General features: G+C 48.8%; 1 protein-coding gene across 12 annotated transcripts in view; it reads left to right on the forward strand.

Annotated features, from left to right (window-relative positions):
- The first annotated feature begins 4,269 nt into the window (after positions 1 to 4,269).
- KCNC2 (potassium voltage-gated channel subfamily C member 2) overlaps positions 4,270 to 20,681 on the forward strand; it is a 173,057-nt gene continuing 156,645 nt past the window's right edge. For all 12 annotated transcript variants that reach the window (XM_030548711.1, XM_030548716.1, XM_030548720.1 and 9 more), the window contains exons 1-2: positions 4,270 to 4,893; positions 5,879 to 6,569. In XM_030548711.1, coding sequence (XP_030404571.1) covers positions 5,898 to 6,569 — 672 coding nt within the window. In that variant the 5' untranslated portion in view covers positions 4,270 to 4,893; positions 5,879 to 5,897. The remainder of the gene's footprint in view (positions 4,894 to 5,878; positions 6,570 to 20,681) is intronic.

The raw sequence follows: 20,681 nt of genomic DNA on the forward strand, positions 1-20,681 counted from the left end.
AGGAGGCTACAAGGGGATTGTATGGAGGCACATAGCCATTCAGAGCATCAGTTCAATTCAATGCTGCTTTTGAAGAATTAGTTAGCATCAATTAAGGTTTTTTGTTGTTTTTTGTTTGTTTAGATTTTTTTTGGGGGGTAAATCAAAAAGTATAACAGGGTGATCTGTCCCCTTTAAAGGCTAGTTGTTCCAAGGAATAGCTTCTTTAAGAACAGGCATTTTGGGACTGACAGTTATTGTAAGGATGACCAGACCAAGATGGGAATGGGAGACAGGTGACTGAATGATATGTCTATCTGCTGGGGTTTATACAGGAGTGCTCTTAGCTTGGTCAAAGGGAACCTAGAGAGACTTGGAGGGATGCTCCTCTGTGGTTGAAACTGCATGATGAGCTGGGAAGCCTGCCAGGATTCTAGCGCAGTTCTAAGGAGGGGTGTGGAGACTCAAGACTGTCTAGTAAGGGCAGAAGGAGCTTGCTCCCAGGGACATAGGCTGGGAAAGAGTTTAGGAGATATTTCCAGTAAGACCCAAGATCTGGAGTGGAACTGAGCCCTCCCCTATTCAAAGGGAACAGCTGAAGCCCTAAATCAAGGGTAATTGATGATCCCTGACAAAGAAATGGCCAAAGGATGTATGTATGTATTTTGTGAAGGCTTAATAAATCAGTCCCAAGAGGGGGAATATTTTAAATTTCCTTGGTGACTTGACTGGAGAACCAAGAGGGGAAATGGTACAGGGGGGTGCTCTGGACCTGCATCCTGAAACAGAGAGCTAGAATTTGACTGGTGGAGTTCTGGAAAAATACCATTGTGCAGCTCAAGAATCAAAGTTCAAGAATCAGGGATTTTGTGCAAGTAAGTGCTGCAGTTCAGACTTTATGCAAAGCAAAACTGTATACACCATACTGCTGAAGCTGTCATTTCTCACCCCCAACCTCCCAGCACATCTTTTTTTCTTCTGAAAAGATGAATTTAAATACAAAAACCTGCATTAATTTTACATAACACTATTAATTTTTAAAAAGTCAGGAAATGCAAAATGTAAAGTTTAACTAACCCATGTAGTGCAGTATTTTGGATGATTAGGTTAGTGTGAGTAGCAGGATGAGGACTGAGGATATCTGAGTTCATTCTTCTGTGTCACATTACTTCTAACAACATTCTACCTTTGCTTCTTGAATTTCCCTTCTGAAAAAGTGTGTATTGATCTTTCTGGTCAAAATTTAATGAGAAAAGAGTTTCTGCATAATTCACTGAGAGAAATTTTACAATGAATTGAAATTTTAAGGGGGGAGTCAGATTACATGAAATGTAGAACAATTTCAGAATCACACAATTTTTTTCAGCAGTTTTACTCAGCTCTAGTTAACATTTTGTCTTCATTGCCCATATAAGACCTGTCTTCACCAATGATGTGCATTAATCAAACCCATTTTGCATTTAACTCTTATTTTTAAAGTCCAAAATGTCAACATTTCTTTTTATTTAATCATCAGAATTCCCTCTTGTTTTTCCCCTCTAACTTTGCACAATTTAATCACCTTATGACTTCTAACAGTGCAATTTTATATCTGTTTGTTTAATTTATTCTTCTTCTACTTCCTATACATCAGTCATCTAAGGAATGATTTTGACCCTAAAGTTTAGCTCAAAATACCTTCTGATATAATGTTAATGATTTTACACTGAGATTCACAACAATAACAATATTGATTTATGGTCTAATGAATTCTGCCAAATCTGTAAAAGATGTAATTATATATAGTTGACATATACACACACACACACACAAATGATCATGAGAAATATGGAGAGGAAGAAACATTTCAAAACTTGATTGAAACTCAATTATTAAACTTGTATTTAAAATCATTAGTGGTATTCATTGCACCCTAGTTTAAATTGATGTAAGATTACATTTTTGATTATATCATACTATTTTCAACTATTACTGTATTTTCTGTCATTCTTCCTGTTAACTATAGCATCTGTGAAATTGGGCAAATGCTGCTTTGCTTTAAAAAATTTAGTAGAAATAAAGGTTTGTGCCTCCATGTGAAATCTTTTCCTCTTTTGTATAGATCATAATTTCAGATAAGGGTACTTTTTTCTTTTCTCCTGTTTGCCCTTTCTTGTATTGATTCACAGTTGGTAGTTCTACTGAGTCTGAAACATGATACTTAAATTTGCAATAGGAATCCTTTTCTGTTAAGTGCAACTCTAATTTGGCTTCTAATTGCCAGAAAGCGATCTCTTCAAGTACAGTTCTATAACTTTGTCAACTTTTTCTGTTTGATAATGCATGATCTGCTTTCCTTTCAAAATATCTATCCTAAGGGGAGTTTTTTGTATTTTGCTGAGATTCATTCAGTTCCTGCAAGCTATCCTGAATTTCCAAATCTTCAACTACAGAAACACCTTTCCAATGAATATTTAACATGAATCTATGTTCTGTTGGTATGAGTGGAAATATTTTTCTATTTTGACTATATTTTTTGCTGTTAAGAATCACTTTGGTCTCAAACCTGAAGCTGCTGTATGCCTTGTCCTTAAACTCTCCCACTTCTGTGGGAATTTTAAGGGTACAAAAATGCAGGATTGGGCCTCTTTCACATTCTACAGTAGAAAGTAAAATGTGATCATCTGGGGGGAAGATTAAAATAGTGTTGCCAGTCAGGAATAAGCTGATGGTAGAATATTGTTATATTTATTCCATTATTTTATTAAAGTGTTCCCTTCTGGGCTTTGAAATCAACTCTGTTATAATTTCATTCTGTATTTTGCTGTGAAATCTATCACTTGCTAAAAGTACAAGAAGGAATGATACCAAAAGAAATTAATTGTATTATATTTAGAAACTGGTGCACTGTGCATTTTTTTTTAGACTTGACTAAAGCTTTACATTATAAGGTGGACTGATTTTTCCCCACTCTGAAATATTTTCTCCAGCAATAAAACCAGTTTTTTAAAAAATAGACATATTACCCTATCTGGCATGGGATATGGACTGTAGGAATAGAAATCTCCAAAGTTTGGTTTGTGGGGTTCTGTCTCTGGTTTCTGCTGGAGAGATGGTTGTCTTATGAATAGACCCTGCATATGAGATTGCATGCATCCTAGTGGATCAGTAGCAGCCCTGTGACTTCAAGCTGGCTCTGTCTTTGGTGTCCCAGCTCAGGGTTTCCCACCAGGAGGGCGGGGGGAAGGGAGCTGCAGAAATGTATTACAGCTGTAAGCTGCATCCAACAGATGAATGTAGTGTTTCTCATCTCTATTTACCATTTCAAACAAGAAAGCCTTTTTGCACTGCATCTGACATCATGTCTGTACATTTTAGCAATGCAGGTCTGTTTTCATATGCTCTTTTCAAGAAACGATGCCTCTGAAACGTCTAAAATATAAATCTCCATCCACAAAATAGCAAGTATAAAACATATTGGGATAAATTCTCTTTTCGGTTGCAACAATCAGTTTCCAGTAGCGTTACATCGGATTTACAACTATGTACAGAATACAGATTTTGGCTTTTAGGAGTTGTAATCAGGTAGTTGTATCTGCTATTGGCAAGGATGTGTGTAGTCTCAGTTACCGCTATTCCAGTAGAGCCTTCACGGGGTGCCCAGGTGACGACCCCAGACCTCTGCTGAGGCGGAAGGAAACCCCTCTATTGAGGAGGCCGCAGGAGTGACTTCTCGCCTCCCACAATCCTCTGCTGGGGTCTGAGGTATCTCTGCCCCTTGACCAGCCCCCAGCATGCATGAAAACAAGAAGCACCAGTGGGCCAGGGAGGGAGGGAGGCCGGCCGTAGAAACCTGATGCCCTGTCAAAGGCTCTGCTGGAGTTGCCAGGTGGTGTTGGCGGGGGTGATCACTTTGCTGGGATATTTGTGGGGCAGCTCCCTGCTCCAAATCCTCCCTTCCCCAGCCGCATGAAAACAAGGTGCGGCTCCCCTTTCCTAGCTGCCCGAAGAGATGCGGCCGCCGCCTGTGCGCCTGAAGGGAAGCGGAGGCAGCAGGCTCCGCCAGCCGCAGGTGTATGCTTGGGCTGATCTGTGAGGGCCTCCAGTGCCGCGAGCCCCGCTGCAGCCGCTGCGCGCCATGTGCGTGCCTCCTGCCGCCCATGGAGAGAGGCTGCTGGCGCGCTGTGCCCGAGAGCCAGGGGCCCTAGGCACAGGCCAGCTGTGTCTGCTGGGTACCTCGGAGAGCCGGCGAAGTCTCTCTGCTGTCACCTGTAGCTTAGTGCCGCTTTCCCTGCATCGCTCAGATAAACAACCACTGCCAGCCCCGCTTCCTCCCTGCTGCTGTCCTTAAGGGAACAATTAAGTGTCACAGAAGCGGGGGCGGTATTGCCTTTTTCGGCTGAAGGCGGTATGTGTATTTGCTGCCGTCTCCCCCAGCCCCGCACCCTCAGAGAGGGCGGTGCGCGATGGAGTTTGCGAGAGAGTGGTGCTGAAGGGACAGCTCCCACGCCACCCTCCTTAGGGGAGGGGCTGCGCTTGAAAGACAAACCTGAGTTGCATTTTCACCTTCAGATTAGAGTCTCCCCAACCAGCCGCTCGGATTACAGCAGCCAGCACCCAGTCCCTTAGGTGCTCTGACCAGCCACCCATGGTTTTGCATTCTCTCGGTGATGGTTACTCTTCATTCCGATGTTGAAAGATTGCATGTATCCTGCAAAATGAGGGAAGCGAGATCTACCAGCAGGCGGTGGGGGCTGCTTTTATTCCTTTCGCAGTTCAGCACCAAGGGTGGTGGAATAGCCACCTGAACATGGGGAGAAAAACAACAAGTAGTTCTCGCCTGACAGGACGGCGGAGGATCCGCAAACAGCTGCGAAGAAAACAGCGTCTGGTGTCTGAAGAGAAGCCTCTCTCTGTCTCTCTCTCCTCATTAAGGTATTTGAGAAGCCGGAGGGTAAGAGGGATACCGTGGAAAAATCCACGCCAACCTGGCTGTGATTCCGTCTGGTCTTCCTAAATATGAATGTATAGGTAAAATCCGTGGGGAGGTTAGTGCCTTGAGAAAGTAGCAGCCAGAGCTGCACGCTAACAGCTCCTATAAGGGTGTGCCTGCTGCCTGAGGTTTGGTTTTTCCTCCTAGAGACCAAACCTTCTCTTCTAAGTCCCTAATATAATAAAAGCTGGACCAATAGCAAATAATTTAACCGCTTGCTTTTATTCAGAGAGCTTGATCCAAGAAGCCCAGAAACGGAGAGGAAAAAGGGGTGGGGAAGGTGACTGATCCGTATCAAGGAGAAGCAGGGTTGTTTGGTTTCCCTCTGCTTTCTCTCTGTCTACATTGGGGGAAGGAAGAGGTGCAGGGGAAGAGTCTAGCTCACTGAGGGGGGAACAAGCCATCTGAAAGCAGGGGAGGCAAGGACTGGTTTGTAGAAGGGGGTGTGGGAACGGCAGTGCTTTGAATTCGTCAAGGATACAGCGAAAGGACGACGAGGTTTGTTTCAGGGTCGTTTGCAAACCAACTTTCCAGTCGCTGGTGCTAAGAGAAGCTCTAACAGCTGCTGTTGTAGGAAAGCGAGGAGGGAAATAGTGGGAAACTGAGGCGGAGACCCCGGGATGCCAGGGGAAGGCAGGTCCTATTGGACGGGGGTTTGGGAAGAAAGAAAAGGCAGTTCTGGAGATTTGGCTCACAGTGGTGGAGGGAAAGGCGGCAAATTGGGGAAGAGAGGAAGGGTCGACCAAGGTGATGGGCACAGGAGGTGGGAGGAGGGTAAAGAGCAGGGAAGATGTGGGCTGCAGTGGGGTATTTTCGTGTAAGGGGGTAGTCTCAAGAGAATCAGGCTCCCTATCCCCCCTCCCATTTCCCGTCTTCCTCCAGTCCCGCTGGTCTCACGCTGACGGGTCTGTCTGTCTGTCCCCCCAGTCATGTCTGACCCAGAGAGATGGGAAAGCTCGAGGATAACGAGAGGGTGATCCTCAACGTGGGGGGCACCCGGCACGAGACCTACCGGAGCACGCTGAAGACCCTGCCGGGGACCCGGCTGGCTCTGCTCGCCCGCGAGTCCCAGAGCGAGTCCTCTGGCGCGGAAGAGCAGCCGCCTCCTCCGCCGGCTCCCCCGCCGCCGCCGCCTCCCCCCAACGTGCCCCCGCAGGTGCCGGGCGGCTGCCCGGAGGCAGGCAGCGGCGGCAGCCCCCGGAACTGCGGCGGCCCCAGCGAGTTCTTCTTCGACCGGCACCCGGGGGTCTTCGCCTATGTGCTCAACTACTACCGCACCGGCAAGCTGCACTGCCCGGCCGACGTGTGCGGGCCGCTCTTCGAGGAGGAGCTCGCCTTCTGGGGCATCGACGAGACCGACGTGGAGCCCTGCTGCTGGATGACCTACCGCCAGCACCGCGACGCCGAGGAGGCGCTCGACATCTTCGAGACCCCCGACCTCATCAACGGCGAGCCGCCGCTCGACGGCGACGACGAGGACCTGGCCGCCAAGAGGCTGGGCATCGAGGACGTGGGGGCGGCGGCCGGGCCCCCCGACGGCGTGGGAGGGCGCTGGAGACGGCTGCAGCCCCGGGTGTGGGCGCTCTTCGAGGACCCCTACTCCTCCCGGGCCGCCAGGGTGAGCGCGCGGCCCCGCGCAGGCGCGGAGTCCGGGGGCCGGGGGTGTGACCCTGCCTCAGCTCCTTCCCCACCCTGGGGTGACCTGCCTCAGCCCCTGAGCCCGGGGTGTGTGTGTGTGTGACCCTGCCTCAGCTCCTTCCTGCCTGGGGTGACCTGCCTCAGCCCCTGAGCCCGGGGTGTGTGTGTGTGTGACCCTGCCTCAGCTCCTTCCTGCCTGGGGATGACCTGCCTCAGCCCCTGAGCCCGGGGTGTGTGTGTGTGACCCTGCCTCAGCTCCTTTCCCACCCTGGGGTGACCTGCCTCAGCCCCTGAGCCCGGGGTGTGTGTGTGTGACCCTGCCTCAGCTCCTTCCCCACCCTGGGGATGACCTGCCTCAGCCCCTGAGCCCGGGGTGTGTGTGTGTGACCCTGCCTCAGCTCCTTCCTGCCTGGGGTGACCTGCCTCAGCCCCTGAGCCCGGGGTGTGTGTGTGTGACCCTGCCTCAGCTCCTTCCCCACCCTGGGGTGACCTGCCTCAGCCCCTGAGCCCCGGGGTGTGTGTGTGTGACCCTGCCTCAGCTCCTTCCCCACCCTGGGGTGACCTGCCTCAGCCCCTGAGCCCGAGGTGTGTGTGTGTGACCCTGCCTCAGCTCCTTTCCCACCCTGGGGTGACCTGCCTCAGCCCCTGAGCCCGGGGTGTGTGTGTGTGACCCTGCCTCAGCTCCTTCCCCACCCTGGGGGTGACCTGCCTCAGCCCCTGAGCCCTGGGGTGTGTGTGTGTGTGACCCTGCCTCAGCTCCTTCCCCACCCTGGGGTGACCTGCCTCAGCCCCTGAGCCCGAGGTGTGTGTGTGTGACCCTGCCTCAGCTCCTTTCCCACCCTGGGGTGACCTGCCTCAGCCCCTGAGCCCGGGGTGTGTGTGTGTGACCCTGCCTCAGCTCCTTCCCCACCCTGGGGGTGACCTGCCTCAGCCCCTGAGCCCCGGGGTGTGTGTGTGTGACCCGGCCTCAGCTCCTTCCCCACCCTGGGGTGACCTGCCTCAGCCCCTGAGCCCGGGGTGTGTGTGTGTGACCCTGCCTCAGCTCCTTTCCCACCCTGGGGTGACCTGCCTCAGCCCCTGAGCCCCGGGGTGTGTGTGTGTGTGTGACCCTGCCTCAGCTCCTTCCCCACCCTGGGGATGACCTGCCTCAGCCCCTGAGCCCCGGGGTGTGTGTGTGTGTGTGACCCTGCCTCAGCTCCTTCCCCACCCTGGGGATGACCTGCCTTAGCCCCTGAGCCCGGGGTGTGTGTGTGTGACCCTGCCTCAGCTCCTTCCCCACCCTGGGGTGACCTGCCTCAGCCCCTGAGCCCGGGGTGTGTGTGTGTGTGTGTGACCCTGCCTCAGCTCCTTCCCCACCCTGGGGTGACCTGCCTCAGCCCCTGAGCCCGGGGTGTGTGTGTGTGACCCTGCCTCAGCTCCTTCCCCACCCTGGGGTGACCTGCCTCAGCCCCTGAGCCCCGGGGTGTGTGTGTGTGACCCTGCCTCAGCTCCTTCCTCACCCTGGGGTTACCTGCCTCAGCCCCTGAGCCCCGGGGTGTGTGTGTGTGATCCTGCCTCAGCTCCTTCCTGCCTGGGGATGACCTGCCTTAGCCCCTGAGCCCTGGGGTGTGTGTGTGTGACCCTGCCTCAGCTCCTTCTCCACCCTGGGGGTGACCTGCCTTAGCCCCTGAGCCCGGGGTGTGTGTGTGTGACCCTGCCTCAGCTCCTTCCTGCCTGGGGATGACCTGCCTCAGCCCCTGAGCCCCAGGGTGTGTGTGTGTACCTGCCTCAGCTCCTTCCTGCCTGGGGATGACCTGCCTCAGCCCCTGAGCCCTGGGGTGTGTGTGTGTGACCCTGCCTCAGCTCCTTCCCCACCCTGGGGATGACCTGCCTTAGCCCCTGAGCCCGGGGTGTGTGTGTGTGAACCTGCCTCAGCTCTTTCCTGCCTGGGGATGACCTGCCTCAGCCCCTGAGCCCTGGGGTGTGTGTGTGTGACCCTGCCTCAGCTCCTTCCCCACCCTGGGGTGACCTGCCTCAGCCCCTGAGCCCGGGGTGTGTGTGTCAACCTGCCTCAGCTCCTTCTCCACCCTGGGGGTGACCTGCCTCAGCCCCTGAGCCCCGGGGTGTGTGTGTGTGACCCTGCCTCAGCTCCTTCCTGCCTGCAGATGACCTGCCTCAGCCCCTGAGCCCGGGGTGTGTGTGTGTGTGACCCTGCCTCAGCTCCTTCCCCACCCTGGGGGTGACCTGCCTCAGCCCCTGAGCCCCGGGGTGTGTGTGTGTGACCCTGCCTCAGCTCCTTCCCCACCCTGGGGTGACCTGCCTCAGCCCCTGAGCCCGGGGTGTGTGTGTGTGACCCTGCCTCAGATCCTTCCCCACCCTGGGGATGACCTGCCTTAGCCCCTGAGCCCCGGGGTGTGTGTGTGTGACCCGGCCTCAGCTCCTTCCCCACCCTGGGGTGACCTGCCTCAGCCCCTGAGCCCGGGGTGTGTGTGTGTGACCCTGCCTCAGCTCCTTCCCCACCCTGGGGTGACCTGCCTCAGCCCCTGAGCCCGAGGTGTGTGTGTGTGACCCTGCCTCAGCTCCTTCCCCACCCTGGGGATGACCTGCCTTAGCCCCTGAGCCCGGGGTGTGTGTGTGTGAACCTGCCTCAGCTCTTTCCTGCCTGGGGATGACCTGCCTCAGCCCCTGAGCCCTGGGGTGTGTGTGTGTGACCCTGCCTCAGCTCCTTCCCCACCCTGGGGTGACCTGCCTCAGCCCCTGAGCCCGGGGTGTGTGTGTCAACCTGCCTCAGCTCCTTCTCCACCCTGGGGGTGACCTGCCTCAGCCCCTGAGCCCCGGGGTGTGTGTGTGTGACCCTGCCTCAGCTCCTTCCTGCCTGCAGATGACCTGCCTCAGCCCCTGAGCCCGGGGTGTGTGTGTGTGTGACCCTGCCTCAGCTCCTTCCCCACCCTGGGGGTGACCTGCCTCAGCCCCTGAGCCCCGGGGTGTGTGTGTGTGACCCTGCCTCAGCTCCTTCCCCACCCTGGGGTGACCTGCCTCAGCCCCTGAGCCCGGGGTGTGTGTGTGTGACCCTGCCTCAGATCCTTCCCCACCCTGGGGATGACCTGCCTTAGCCCCTGAGCCCCGGGGTGTGTGTGTGTGACCCGGCCTCAGCTCCTTCCCCACCCTGGGGTGACCTGCCTCAGCCCCTGAGCCCGGGGTGTGTGTGTGTGACCCTGCCTCAGCTCCTTCCCCACCCTGGGGTGACCTGCCTCAGCCCCTGAGCCCGGGGTGTGTGTGTGTGACCCTGCCTCAGCTCCTTCCCCACGCTGGGGATGACCTGCCTCAGCCCCTGAGCCCGGGGTGTGTGTGTGTGACCCTGCCTCAGCTCCTTCCCCACCCTGGGGGTGACCTGCCTCAGCCCCTGAGCCCGGGGTGTGTGTGTGTGACCCTGCCTCAGCTCCTTCCCCACCCTGGGGATGACCTGCCTCAGCCCCTGAGCCCCGGGGTGTGTGTGTGTGACCCTGCCTCAGCTCCTTCCTGCCTGGGGATGACCTGCCTCAGCCCCTGAGCCCGGGGTGTGTGTGTGTGTGTGACCCTGCCTCAGCTCCTTCCCCACCCTGGGGTGACCTGCCTCAGCCCCTGAGCCCCGGGGTGTGTGTGTGTGTGACCCTGCCTCAGCTCCTTCCCCACCCTGGGGATGACCTGCCTCAGCCCCTGAGACCGGGGTGTGTGTGTGTGTGACCCTGCCTCAGCTCCTTCCTGCCTGGGGGTGACCTGCCTCAGCCCCTGAGCCCGCGGTGTGTGTGTGTGACCCTGCCTCAGCTCCTTCCTGCCTGGGGATGACCTGCCTCAGCCCCTGAGCCCGGGGTGTGTGTGTGTGTGTGTGACCCTGCCTCAGCTCCTTCCCCACCCTGGGGTGACCTGCCTCAGCCCCTGAGCCCCGGGGTGTGTGTGTGTGTGACCCTGCCTCAGCTCCTTCCCCACCCTGGGGATGACCTGCCTCAGCCCCTGAGCCCGGGGTGTGTGTGTGTGTGTGACCCTGCCTCAGCTCCTTCCCCACCCTGGGAGTGACCTGCCTCAGCCCCTGAGCCCGGGGTGTGTGTGTGTGACCCTGCCTCAGCTCCTTCCCCACCCTGGGGATGACCTGCCTCAGCCCCTGAGCCCCGGGGTGTGTGTGTGTGTGACCCTGCCTCAGCTCCTTCCTGCCTGGGGGTGACCTGCCTCAGCCCCTGAGCCCGCGGTGTGTGTGTGTGACGCTGCCTCAGCTCCTTCCTGCCTGGGGATGAGCTGCCTCAGCCCCTGAGCCCGGGGTGTGTGTGTGTGTGACCCTGCCTCAGCTCCTTCCTGCCTGGGGATGACCTGCCTCAGCCCCTGAGCCCGGGGTGTGTGTGTGTGTGACCCTGCCTCAGCTCCTTCCCCACCCTGGGGATGACCTGCCTCAGCCCCTGAGCCCGGGGTGTGTGTGTGTGACCCTGCCTCAGCTCCTTCCTGCCTGCGGATGACCTGCCTCAGTCCCTGGGCCCGGGGTGTGTGTTTGTGACCCTGCCTCAGCTCCTTTCCCACCCTGGGGATGACCTGCTTCAGCCCCTGAGCCCGGGGTGTGTGTGTGTAACCCTGCCTCAGCTCCTTCCTGCCTGGGGATGACCTGCCTCAGCCCCTGAGCCCGGGGGGGTGGGAGTGTGACCCTGCCTTAGCTCCTTCCTGTCTGGGGGTGACCTACCTCAGCCCTCCCGCCCTGTGTGTTGGGGAGGGTTGCCAATTTTGGTGGGATGGATTCCTGGAGATTTCATCACCCGATATAATCTTTAATTCAAGCTTAATCTTTAACTCCTGGAGACTCCAGGTCAATCCTAGAGGGACCAAATCAGCCCTTGGTTCCCCAGGGTGTTTGTGTGTGTGGAGGAGGGGGTACCCCTGCTCAGTTTCTGGTCTCCCTTTGTGTGTAGGGGCGGGATACTGGTTCAGGCCCTAGTCCCCTAGGGTGGGGTGTGAGGGTGTGGAATCTAACTCAGTGCCTGGTCCTCTGGGATGAAGGGTGTATGTGGGTGGGGGGCACCCCTGCCTCAGTCACTGGACTCCTGAGGGGTGTGTGTGTATGTATGTGAGGGGGTACTTCTGCCTCAGTCACTGGACCCTTGGCATGTGAGTTGGGGTATATGTGACCCTAAATCTGTACCTGTCCTCTGAAGGGATTGATGTGGGGATGAGTTGACCAAAGTTTATAGATTCCCACAAGAGTAGCAGGATCTGGTCCCTGCTAGAGAGTGACTTTGACTTATTCTTTTCCACCCTGCTCAGACTTTGATTTTGGGGGTGACACTGCGTTAATAGTGAAGTGAGGGTGACTTGCTCCCTGTGATTTGTGAGGGTGTCCTTAGTTCTCTCCTTGCTTTGGTGTCTGGATCTGAGGGTGATCATACTTTAACAGGTGTGAGAGAGGGTGATCCTAGTTCACTCTAGTCCTTGGATTAGTCCTTGATTTCTGAGGGTGACCCTTACTCATTCTGTGATCTAGGACATAATTCTGAGGCAGTAAGTGATTTTACTAAATTATCTTGATTTAGACTGGAGGTTAGGATTTTGCCACAGATTATTTTCTGTTTTTGAGACCCTGATTTTAGTCTCATATTTTTGTTTCTTATTCAATCACCATGTGGATTCACTATCTGACCTATGGCTTTTGGCCTATTTAAGTCTCTGGAGTTCCTTCTGGTAAGGAAATCAGGTGCAGTTTTTGAAGAAAAAGAAATGGAAGTTTTCCCAGGTTTAATTTTTTTAACCCCCACCCCCTTCCACAACCACCTTCCCCAAACAATTTATTCCTTTTCTGTTTGTTGTAACTACAAGTGGTTTTGTTTTATGCAAGTGGAATAAGTGTTTTGCAAAATATGTATCAGGATTTCTTCTGAAAGGTTCAAACTTGGGCCTCATTCTGCAAATACTCCCAACTATGTTTAACTTAACTGTGGGAGTAGTCCTAGTGACTTCAATAATATTACTTACCTTTGTAAAATTAAGCATGTGGTTCAGTATGTTGCTGAATCATATTTTAGGGCCTGATCCAGCTCCCATTGAAGTTAATGGGTTAATGCCTACTGACTCGAATGAGGGTAGGTTTGGGTCGTTAGTGAGAGGAGAAACTATCCAGGCAGGAGATGCATTTCTCCCAGCTGCTCTGAGGCTCCCCAGTCACTCCTGTTCTTCATTGGTGGTAGCATTCCCAAGGAATCAAAGCTTCTGCCGCAGTTTGCTTTGTCTGTGCCACTGGCTTCAGATAATATTGAAATAAAATATAATAGATGATTAATGATAATGGAATAAATTCCTATTGTTGCTTACTAATGGGACATACACACACATTTACAATATTTCAGCAATATTATTTTGAAAGTGGAATGTGTTCTAGATGTCAGACTAATACCCGTCTTCTTCAAAATGCCATTGGAAAATATCTTCAGACTATTCATTACTACATTTTCCTTTTAACTGTGTATTGAATCTGTAGTGGGTTTGTTTGGTTTTTTTGGAGACTTTCCAACATTCTTTGCCAGAGAGCTGACAAATATGAAGTAAAGTTTAAATGGCAGACACCAAGAGAAATGTGGAAAGGCAAATGCTGTCTATAATTGAGTCATAGTACCATAGTTCCTTCACATGTTTTTGATCCGCTTGAATTCCTCAATAATATCTTTCAATGCTGAGGATCAGAACACTTTATCATTAGTTGTTTGGTAGATATTAGTGGATTTGTTGAGTCTTAAAAATGAACTGTGTATTTATATTGTAACATAACATTGTAATCTGCTAATATTAATGTTATAGAAGAGACTGCATTTACTTCTCAGTGGATTTAACTCTTGATTTCTAGTTTTGAACTCTTGATTTCTGACTGGCTGCTTAATACTGAATAAGCCCATAGCTAGAGCTATAACTACATTGTTTTGCTTTTCTCAAGGCTGCTGTTGTTTATGGTGACCTTTCTGCTAAGAAGGCCACTTTGTGAATTGCTAGTGGCTTTCAGAGAAGAAAATAATTTTGTGTCTAAGTGCTAGTGAACACCTAATGAACGATTTCACTTAATCACCTCCCTGCCACTTTGGGGACCTCAGGCACTGGTACACCTTGGCCCCATATATTCTCTGTCTGTGGTTCATAATAGTCTAGTCTCCTCTGAGTTGTAATATTTTGATTGGTATTGTATTTAGTATGTGGGTGCTGAGTGGTATTGATGGCCTGTGATATATAGGAGGTCAGACTAGGTGATCTATTGATTCCTTCTGGTCTCCAATGATGATTCTCTAGGTACATCAAGATTGAAAACAAAACAACAAAAACCACAGCACTCATGGCAGTGAGTCTCAGAGCTTGGGTGAACTAAGTCTATTGCACAGGGGTCTAGTGCTCTGGAATAAAAATAGCAATGTAGAGGTTCCCACTTGGGCTAGAGCCTGGGCTTTGAAACTCAGTGAGGGGAGAAGGTATCAGAGTCCAAGCAGATACATCTACCCTGATATTTTTAGTCCCCATAATGTGAGTCCCATGAGCCTGAGTCAGTTGATTTGCCTCAGAGACTGGCTGATGCTTGTTTTCTTTTTTTCCCCTTAGGCAATATAGACATAGTGCAAGACTCTAAGTGATGGCGACCTTACTCTGGAATTGAAATGCTATTGCTAATTTAGACACCATCTTTCCAGAAAGAAAGATAGCTTTCTGACGCTTCGGAGAAATGCAATAATAGTTTGTGTAAACTCAAATAAACAATGTGTAAATCTATAAACATTTTAGGTGAAATCTTGGCTTCACTGAAGTCAGTTGCAAAACTCCCATTGACTTCAGTGAGGTCAGGATCTCACACTTTGCAGTGTAGTTTATCTAGGGGGAGGGATAGCTCAGTGGTTTGAGCATTGGCTTATTAAACCTAGGATGGTGAGTTCAATCATTGAGGGGGCTATTTAGTGAGCCGGGGCAAAAATCTGGCAATTGGTCTTGCTTTGAGTAGGGGGTTGGACTAGATGACCTCTTTAGGTCCCTTTCAATCCTGATATTCTATGATTATTGACCCATGAACCACTCATCTCAGATTATAGAGATACTTAGTGTTAAATGTTCATAATGACTATTATTTTTTAGGATTACTGAAATATGATGAAGAAAACTGGCATTTTATTTATTTAGATTAACAGGATAGTACTTAATATTTATGATTTTTGATTTCTAAACTGTGATCTCTAAACATAGAAATTTATAGAAATTCAAATATAAGTTGTCATGGTAACTTGTTGTGGTGTGTGTGTGAGAAAGATTTTAGCAAGACCATCAAATGATGTTATATAAATAGTGGAAGTAACTAGTTTGTTGATGAAAGATGCATTTGTCTCTATGATTCTAAAAATCTTCAACTTTAATCATATTCTGATGATAACTGAGATTTATTACGTGATTTTTCAATATTCTGTTAAATGGCCTAAGAATGAGAAAGTATTGATATATTAACCGATGTTCCTTAAGAACTCATGTGTCCAAAATGGTGGGGGGGGGGGCTTTGATTTTGTTTTGTTCTTTTAAAGAGATATATTAGTAAAACAATGATAAGATCCAGATATGTTGCAAGATAGAGCATGATCAGTATCATTCCTGCCGCTATATAGATATAAACGTGATATACACATGTGATGTCTTTTAAATGGGATTATGCAGAATACTTTTTTCAAAATTTCCAGATCTGTGCAACTTTTCCTACTGTGGTTCTCTTTTTGAACATTTTTCTTTCATTCCAGACATAAGTAATAGAGCAGGGGTAGGCAACCTATGGCACGGGTGCCAAAGTCGGCATGCGAGCTGATTTTCAGTGACACTCACACTGCCGGGGTGCTGGCCACCGGTCTGGGGGGCTCGCCACCGGTCTGGGGGGCTCTGCATTTTAATTTAATTTTGAATTAAGCTTCTTAAGCATTTTAAAATCCTTATTTACTTTACATACAACAATAGTTTAGTTATATATTATAGACTTATAGAAAGAGACCTTCTAAAAACATTAAAATATATTACTGGCATGTGAAACCTTAAATTAGAGTGAATAAATGGAGACTCGACACACCACTTCTGAAAGGTTGCCGACCCCTGTAATAGAAAAATCATTCCCAAAACAGCATTTTGCAAAATACTGTTATGTACATATAAGAAGACCCTATGCTAAGACACTAGCATAGAAGGGACCAGTCATTTAACACATCTGTGTCTTGGTTTCCCCAGATGTGAGATAGGTATTATCCCTATCAAGTGTATTATGAGACTTAATTAATTCATATTTGTAAATCACTTTGATATCCTTAGGAGGCAATTGCTATATAAGTGTAAAGTATTAATTGCAGTCAAGAAGAGCAAATTGCAAAGATGAATCTGAAAAATTTATAAGGAAATATTTGAGTCAAAATTAAGTGCTGAGTGTGAAGGAGTTCAAACAGAACCAGTCTTTGGGACCCAGAAAGCTTTTAGTTATCGGACACTCCCAGCTCCAACAGAGACTTACAAATGCCAGGGCTAGTTTCAGATTTCATGTTTAAAACCAAGTAAATTTTCTAGTCCATTTTCTTTTGAAATATAATCTTGAATATGTGATGCAATGTAAACAGATCATTAGGGTTTTTTTACTTATTTTTCAGAAACATCCTGGGTTATTCACAGTCCCCACTATGGGCTTTCAGATCTGGCCTCAGGGTCTATTAAAACTGTGGCCATATGCCCCTTATTTTTTGAGAAGCCCATAAGTTCATTCACAGCTGTGGGGACAGTGGCTGCAAAATGGGGAAGTTGAACAATGTGACAATCAGTATGGCCTATTTCACTAAATATGGTACATGTAAGGCCCTTTACATTCTAATCCTAACCTTTTGTAGCTGTAGTCAAGTCACATAACCCATAGTTTCCTTATCTCTAAAACAGAGACAATAATATTTGCCTGCTTTGCAGTGGGGAGGGTTATGACAGCTAATTAGGTAATGTTCATGAAGTGCTAATATTCATTGATATGCAAAAGCTTCTGAGGGTCCTTACAACCTTTAGGTCATCTGGAAAAATACTTCTTGCAGAACTTTCAAAGAAAAAAGGTATATCCACCAGCACTCTTGCTGAAGGGGGATGGTAGTCGTAAAGATACCACACTTTAATATAAAATTAGTCAGTTAAACTTCAAAGACTTACCTCACTAACCCTCTCCAAAATCCTCAAGCATTGTGATGTGACTGCAGTGGACAGGAATTAGTTACATTGAGCAAGATGGGAGAGGAGACACGTACAGGGGCAGCAGGTTTGTATAATTTTTGGTGGTGCCAGAACGGGTCCAAGTCCTGCACCCTCTGACTTGTAAGCCAATATATATAAATATTTTAAAATAATGTAAAAATGGACTGGAAACAGTACAGTTTTCCTATATTGCACAATGTGTGGGGGTATAGGGGGATGAGGGCTCTGGCTGGGGATGAGGGGCTTGGGGTATGGAAGGAGCTCAGGGCTAGGGCAGAGGGTTGGGCTGCAGGGGTGAGGACTGCAGGGTGGGGCTGGGGATGAGGGGTTCATGAAGCAGGAGGAGGCTCAGGGCTGGGGCAGAGGGTCGGGGTGTAGGGAGTGAGGGCTCTGGCTGGGGATACAGGCTCTGGGGTAGGGCGAGGCTGGGGATGAGGAGTTTGGGGGGCAGGCAGGCTGCCCCGAGGCTGGGGCCAAAGAGGAGGACTCCACAGTCCCTCCAGCCCTCTCCCTGCCAGCAGCACACTCACCAGGCACCGTCACTGCACATGATCCTAGGGGCTGGGCTCCTGTCAGGTCCAGAAAGCCCCCTCGCCTCCCCTGTGGTGGGTGCCAGAGGGTGGGGAGGGCTGCCATCACATGTGTGGCTCCTCCCCTCCTCCCTTTGCAGTGGTGCCATTCCCTTTTGTAGCTGTCAGCAGCTGGTGAGGGAGCATAGTGTGGAGCAGCAGGGCAGCCACCCACTGCCCAGGGCGCAGGTAGGGACACTTGAGGGGAGGTGTGCGGTGCAGCAGGTGGGGCCAGGGGAGAGACTCAGCCCTGAACATTGGTGGAGCCAGGCCTCCATGCCCTGAGTTTACTGGAGCACAGGCACTACAGGCCCATATAACTCGCTGCACCTGGACACGTATTGTTTTGTAGACTCAATTCAAAATGCTAAAGTCCACTTGACTTATGGTATACTAGGGAGCCCTGTTATTAACGGCATCACTGCAGAAGTATCTTGATTCTTTATTTGATGAATTGGTCTCACTTTTGCAAGGTGTCTAATCTATAATAAGGCAACTGAGTACCCTTGGAAATTGTGCTGGTTATATCCTTAGGGTTAGGCTGTTAATGATGTATGAAGCTTTTAAAAAAATTGATTCTGGAAGTAAAATTGCTGGGCTAATCTGGTTGAAACATGGCAAGAAGAGGAGTAGGAAGTATGACAGAGTAAAAAAGAAAATGTTCACTCGCAAGGTAACAAACCTTTTTAATCTCAGATTATTGATTTCTCCTGCAACTGAAACAAATATATTTTCAGATCTTACCTTCTGAGCGCTTATGAGTCATATAGCCCTTTTCCATCTGGAAATGATTACAGAAGTATTCTAAGGAAATAAAAAGGATCATAAAGAAATTTTGAGAGCTTTTTTTGTCATTCTGGTGAGCAAAATGCTAGTTTTGTTTAGTGGGAAAACAATACATTAGATTAAATTAGCTAGACCTAACCATTCTGTTTGAAATATTTAGTCTGTAGGGACAGTTGTTGCTTTTAAAGCAACAGGAAGAATTGTACTTTATGCAACAGTGGATACAGCAGTATTACAGCAATTCATATCTAGCCAACAGATTACTGTACCCCAAGGGCTGATTGAATCATGTTGTAGATGACTCTTACTAGTCATCTTCTGGAATACTATTACAACACTACCACAATAGATTGAGAATGTCTGCTAGCGGGCTTGACTGAAAATTGTTGCTTAATAAATTACCTTACAGCAGCTGATTTGGTCTGCCCTAAATTTGGACCGTTTCTGTTTGTTTGTACCATCATATCAATAAGGTAAAATAAGAGATTTCTGCCTGCCTAAATTCTGCCTTCTTTCTACAGCTGTTCTGCCTGCTGCTGCTCTTGTTTCCATGGAAACAAGCCAGCTCCTGACTTCCTGTTTCCAGTGCAAACATTCTTTCTCTTCAACTTATTCATCTTAGAAAAGCATTTTGCCATGGCTCTGACATAAATGCCACACAGATGATCTGTCCTGTCATTTCAGAAACAGAAGATTTTATATCTGCATGCATGTGGCCAAATTCAAGTCTCAATTACTCTGGAATAATCTGAAGAAAATCCAGTGAAGTCAATGGATTTGTGAATTCACATTGGTGTAACTGAAAGCAGAAATTAGCCCAAAATATGTGCACTTGCATACCTAGCTAATGATAGTACAGTGTGAGATTTATTTTCACTTGGGTAATCTATTAGACAAAATTGTGTTCTGGTTTTTTTTTTTAGTTAATACATAAAGGGCAATCACGTGTATTTTGACCTTGGAAAATATTTAAATGACAGAATAATAGTTACTTTGAAGAAGAGTACCCGTTTAGATGGAATGGCTGAAGTAGATTAAGGCAGGAGGAAGACCCTTCCCAGTTTTGGTGGCTGTTGTGATAGGTTTCAATACTATGTGCTGGCACAGTGTTGCATCCTCATATGGTCACAGGATGCAGCCAGGAAAAGAGAATGGGAACACAAGGAGCGATGTATTGGACAGGTGTTTGTGCCCTTAAGCTGCCCCATGATCAGCTAAAAAGAAGGCTGTGTGAGTATGTGCGTGTGCAGCATGAGAAACTCAGCAGAGGCACCTCCCTGGTGCTACCTTTTCCAGTTTCTACGAGGATGGAAAATCTGTATTGATGCATAACACAGAAAGGTGAGAGGTCAGACAATTCTGAAATCCCTAATGCAGTTTCCTGCATTTAGAAGATTTTAAGATATTTTGCATAACATTCCTCTGTCCAGGGCTGTCTGTAAATTACATAACATTTTTTGGGGGTGACTTTCAAGACCCACCCACCACTTGTACCTCTTTGTAATACTGAAACACACATGCAAAATTAAGGACCCACTCACCTCCTAATGTGTTGTATAATTTATGGACAGCCCCAGATTCCCTTCCTCACCCCTAAAGAGAGGAGAGGGAGCACCTGTGTGTGACCTCCTCTTCCTGTGAAGTTTTACCAGTTACTTTCTTACACCAGGAAAGGAGGGGAGGAAAGAGGAGTGAGAAATCTTTTAATAATAGATAGTATTTTATAGAGCTTTATATATTCAAAGCACTGTACAGGCATTTTAGAGAAGAGGGATACACCAGTTCTTCCTGGCTATCAAGCACTGTTGCTGCTCTATCATTGGTGAAGATGGTCGGGAGCTCCAGAGACTCTAGGTCTTGCTGTTGCTTACACTTCATATTTCTCAACTGATGGAGTGGAGAAGAGGGAAAGCCCTGGGGCCAGGTCATCTTGAGGGAGGGGTTCTTGCTTTCTCTCTCTCTCTCTCTCTCTGTTTAGCAGATGATGGGGAGATGTGTTCCCTTGTCCTCCTCTGTATTTAACTCCTCTTCATACCATTTGTCTGACGAGATTTATATATGCGCTTTTATAGCCAATGCAGAAATTTGTTTTTTTTTCCCTGGCAATTTACTTTTCATTGGTAATAAATTTACAAATAAACATATATTTAGGTTATAGCATTTCATCTAATACAGAATTACAGTATACAACTCTGGTGTTGGGGATTTATATAGTAAAATAACTCTCCCACATAATAGAGATCAAAATGGTACAAAAATGTTTTTAAAACAATGTTAATTGGTTCTGTTAAGGGATTTTATACTAATAGCTTACAGCTCAACATACCATCCTTATTTGTAAGTAACACCTGTTGGCTTCAATGAGAGTTTGACCCGAGTAAGAACTCTAGCACTAAGTCCTTTCATACAGCAGATACAATTTTAAGTGATGAAAAAATAAAGCTGTGAAATATGTACAAATATGTCAATATTAATAAACTTAATATCATGAATGTAAACAAAATAAAACAGAAATTTAAGTACAAAGGTGACTT

The sequence above is a fragment of the Gopherus evgoodei genome, chromosome 1, assembly GCF_007399415.2.
Source record: "Gopherus evgoodei ecotype Sinaloan lineage chromosome 1, rGopEvg1_v1.p, whole genome shotgun sequence".
Lineage (NCBI taxonomy): Eukaryota > Metazoa > Chordata > Testudines > Testudinidae > Gopherus > Gopherus evgoodei.